This window comes from Bombus impatiens, unplaced genomic scaffold (assembly GCF_000188095.3).
Source record: "Bombus impatiens unplaced genomic scaffold, BIMP_2.2 scf_3474, whole genome shotgun sequence".
Classification (NCBI taxonomy): domain Eukaryota; kingdom Metazoa; phylum Arthropoda; class Insecta; order Hymenoptera; family Apidae; genus Bombus; species Bombus impatiens.
In genome coordinates, this window is record NT_179893.1 from 1,448,038 (window position 1) to 1,453,049 (window position 5,012).

Here is a 5,012-nt window from a genome sequence, read left to right on the forward strand (position 1 = left end):
AGTGCAAGACACTCGTTAACCATTTAGGAAGAAAAGTATCATTATGCCAATTTCTATAAAATGATAAAATGTAATTTTAAAACGATGACTTTAATATTTCGACGATTCCTTTCAAAGGTTTCGTCCGAACATCGTTGCTTGAAACGCTTCTAAACGGTCAAGCGGAGAAGACAAATTACTTTATGGGTGACGATATGAGCATCCCTGAATCGCAGAATGGCCCACTGGTCATAATTACGTTGGACGACAAGTGTGCGTGAGCGTGCGTGTGTGTGCGTTAAGATCGTAGGAACACGATCACCATCTTAGTACAAGATCAGTGTCTCGTGAAAAGTCGAAGAGTTCGCGCATATACCACGGACATCATTCTGAATCGTTTCCTGTTCTCCGTATATCTCGCGGTTCGAGGGTGGTGGAACGTATATGCATGTTTTTATAACATGGTGGTCTTTGGCTGGATGTTTTGCATTTTTATCATAGGTGAGCAGTAAATTTCACGAAACACACGTATTTTTCCTTCCGAGTTGCGCTTCCACCTTTCTGTAAATCTATATACACGCGTCCATGTTGTTTGTAAAAACCGGTACATAGATTTAGTTCGAAATAACTGAATAATTTCTTTCATTGGTTTTATTACGTAATCGGCTATTTGAAAACTGTTTGCGTTTAAGCATAATTCTCAAACTACAGTATTTATCTTCTGTTTGTTCTTTGACGATCGTTCATGCACAAATCGAAGAAACCATCGTCGAAACGTGAAAACGCACCTGAAAAAGATTAAATTTCCATCTTTCGCTGCCACTGGCGTTGTTTTAATTGAAATCAACAATAATAGAGATCAAGCAACTGACTGTGAAAAAGCTTTGACACGCGTAACTCCGACAGTACATGGATTTTTCTATCAGTGGGTACATCGAGCACAATCGTACGTATTTACATATACACGGTGCTCAAAACTTATTTTGATTTATTATTCTGATTCTACATCCTCGGATCGATAAATATTTGTTTAAAAAGAGCGATCGCAGAACTGATCTTGAACATGATCTTCAACTTGAAATTCTTTTTTTAAATCGCGCAGTATTCGTCGGTACTCGTCTACGACCCATGGTTCCTCTGAGACTTTTGTTCCTCGTGATGAATACTACGCGTAGCAATAGAAAAAAGAATTCGACCTTAAAAAACATGCTCAAGTACAATTTTTCGGCCACCTTTTTAAACAGATCTCCACCGATCCGAAGGGATAGAATTATTTCTCAAAGCCATAACAAATAATTTTTGAACACCCTGTTGTTATCCTCGGGAAAATAGATCAAAATGACAGACAATTTCATGAGGTGCGTGCAATTCGTAATTTTTGTTTCGTACAATGCATGGTGACGGGCTAAAATTTTCATCCTGTAAATTGAATATAATTCAAAATTTAAAGCTTTGTTCAATTTTCGGGCAACTTGCTCAATCTCCTTGCTGGTTCCCCGATTAAATTTATTAAAATTAATTCACCGTCGAACTGATTGTTTCCACGTTTATTTTCGGTTCACTTCGAGGCAATGGGATTATTTGTTATTCGCAAACGCGGCCATGTGATAGCTACAGAAATGAGTTTACAATAACTGCTGTAATTTTCGCGAAATTGTTTCTGCTCTGTTTATTTCATTTCCATACTGTTTCTGCCCTCCCGTTTTCGCTCTTTACTAATATTCTCTCTCTTTTTTTTATGAGAGCGGGGTGCGATTTTAATTAAAAAAATAAATAATCTGCCACGTTTGCCGGAAATGCAGCCCGTTTGAACAAGAAAGTGAATTGTACTCACGTTCGGTTACCTGATAGCCCGACGGCGTGCCGTTGCACGCAGCGCGAAAATTGCGCATACATAATGCATAGGAAATCTGCATTTAACTTTCCAACGTGCCGCGCGAAAACACGGTTGCGCCACTGCCTTTATAGAACCTACGAAGCAAATTTTATAACGTCACCCTGCAGTTAGGGTTTGACAAAGTTGTTAAGGATCAATAAAAAGTGAAAATTGCAACTGAAGTTAATCATAAAAATATTTGTTTCGATATACTATAGTTGCTGCAATTTTTTATCGATCAACAGAAGCTTCGCTTTCCAATAATTTAAGTAAACCAACAAAAACCTACTCAATATCGATCAAAATCAAATGACTTCTTGAAATGTGCTGTAAATTCATAGTCAACTAATGTTCGTGGTAATGAACTTTTACACTTTTGGATGTAAAATCGAGGTCTTTCTTCGCCCTTCCGATAAATACAATTTAAGTATTGCTGGTGTCTCCTTATTGTTGCAAATCCTCCAATCGTTAAGTACGAATTTGTTAAATTTATTATTACAGGTAGTCGAGCAGCAGCAAACAATGGCTTCAAAAGTTATCCTACAACGGTGAAGACCTTTGAAAATGACACGGTCCTGCTTCCCTGTTACGTCGAAGATCTTGGTAAGTCGCTTCGATATATTTTCCACCCTTAAGTGTCTTTCATTAAAGTCACAGAAGAATATTTGCCACGCGAAGACGATCACAAGTGCGATCGATTGTTTTATGTATTAACAAGCTGGAAAGATCGAGCGAATTAAAAACGGTCGAGGCATGCACAAGAAGATTATGAAGAACTTAACTCTCCCAGTGCGACAGTTGCAAACAATTATCACCTGTTGCATCTCGTAAACCATAACAACGGTGTAACTTTAGATTCGTTAAATCACGACTGTCGTCTTTTCGTATGCAGAGGAGGGAAAACAAGAACCTTTCCTTCGTGATAAAATAAAATAATCAACGTAAATAAATGAATCTCTTATCAACCAATAATTTGATCAAATTCAATAGTGAGACTTACGAAAAGTATCTACATGTTATAATATTTATTCCTATTTATTTAATGGCAAATATAATTATCAACATAGCTGTTTTAATAATAGCGAACGCTCGGAAGATACTTTTAACAGGAAATAGATCGCGTGTTTAGACCTTCGTTTTAACCAATATGGTACTATATGGTACATTTACTATTAACTCGATCGAGAATCGAGGGTAAAGAGACGGTGCCGCAATTTCGGACAACGATCGATGTTAATTTCCCTAAGCAGGAACGCGTCCACTCGCGACACTCGTGTACTGGTATAGAACGCAAACAATTTACTGTACAATCGATCGACCTGTCATCGATGGTTTCGCTTAACGGGATTGCCTGTCAGACATTCACTTTACCCTGCCGCGAGTTAGACAGAAGGCCACGAACGTTAAAACGACCGTAAGATCGCCACGGATTAAGGACTTGTTTCGGATTATACGCCTCGCTCCTCCGGTTTCTAACATAACTACGGTACCACCGTTGCCGAACTATGCCCTCGATATTCTATCGAGCTAGGATTTATGGCAAATTGGGTCAGAGAAAAGGTATTTGGTTTGCCCGTTTGGTTACTTATCGGTTGAGAGTTCACCAAACTGCATAGAGTCGTGTCAGCATACGTTGTCCCTATTTTTAGACGATTGAATATCGTAGAAACCGAGTTGCCAAGTAACTTTATAACTTTGCTATACGCGAACGCATATAGTAACAAATTTATCCAGAAAGTTAACAGAAAGTTTTTCATATTGAATTTAAGATAGATTGAACCGCTTTCGTGCATACAACAAACTCATATGCCTAGATAACGTACAGACGAGAGTGAGGTGGTGGAGGGATGGCATCCTTCTGGCTGACAGCGGTGAACCACGACACGAACCACCTGAAAGAGTTAAAATGTACTCAAACAGAAGCTTGGAGGTTTCTCACGTGAAACGGAACGATACCGGAGAATATGTATGCCAAGCGTCTCGACCAGCTCCCTGGGGACATGCCACGCAAGTACACGAGATTGAAGTAATGTGTGAGTAAATCTAGCAAAGATTTCTACTTCACAGACGCAAATCTATCGGTGATACGCCACAATTCGCTTCAAAGAATTGTTCCAAATTCTCTACAAAAGATCGTTCCATCTCAATGTTGAAAATTGTTTAACAACGTTCCTTCTCCTCTATCGCTAATTGGTTCGGTAGAATTAATAAGACGTACGGTGCCAATTAATCGAAATCGATAACTTAAAAGTTGAGAAGATTCAAAGAAAACCGCGTGCGTTTAGTAGATAACTTAAACACAGATATCGATTCTGTCGCGTATCGTCGTTGGCGTGAAATTATGGATGACCCGAAAGTACATTCGAGTTCTACGTCGTTCTGCAAACAAATTCGGGAAAGTTTCCTCAGCCTCGGAATCCTCCACGGAGTTTTCCCAGCCATAAGGATTTCGGTTCCATTTCGCGGAATCCAACATGTAAAAATAGAAAGAACCCTACCAATTCGACTGCTCCGCGAATCGAATTTTCCAATTTTTTTTTTCTTTTTTTTATGTCCCATGAGATCGGAAACGCCCGTGCCTTGTCGTCCAACGATACACACGTTTACATGTACATTCGAACATGTTTCGATCGCTAGAACTCACTTGGGTATAATTAATATTATTGGATGTCCCGTTAGGAATGCTGATGGTATTGGAATACTACGGAGACTAATTCCAAGGAAATATACATATATTTTGTAGATGGTTTTCCTGAATATTTCGATTCTTTTAATAGTTTTCGATCGGAAGCCTTCAACGGTCGATGTTGCCACAAATGTTGAAATAAAAGTCATTTTTATGAAACAATTTGTAAGGCCACAGTTTCTAACCCTTTAGTTTATACGTCGTGCTAAACTCGTGGCGAGAATTATAGTCTTAATCCAATAGAGACTTTATCCAATAAATGCTTTATTCCTAACCAAGCTTACATTAAATTGTGCGTTTTGAGTTTCAATTCTTGTAAAATTATACATATATATGTCGGAGATGAAAGAACACCGGAGTCCGTAATTGAACAATTGTAGTTATTCAATCCGATTGTAATTGTTCGAGAGTTGTGATAATGAGCTTGGACTTGAGGCGACAGTCAGTCGCCGAACGTAGCCGCGGTTACGG

General features: G+C 38.8%; 1 protein-coding gene across 1 annotated transcript in view; it reads left to right on the forward strand.

Annotated features, from left to right (window-relative positions):
* The first annotated feature begins 302 nt into the window (after positions 1-302).
* LOC100743883 (limbic system-associated membrane protein) overlaps positions 303-5,012 on the forward strand; it is a 9,963-nt gene continuing 5,253 nt past the window's right edge. Inside the window, exons 1-3 of the mRNA XM_003494666.4 lie at positions 303-480; positions 2,357-2,458; positions 3,670-3,888. Coding sequence (XP_003494714.1) covers positions 441-480; positions 2,357-2,458; positions 3,670-3,888 — 361 coding nt within the window. The 5' untranslated portion in view covers positions 303-440. The remainder of the gene's footprint in view (positions 481-2,356; positions 2,459-3,669; positions 3,889-5,012) is intronic.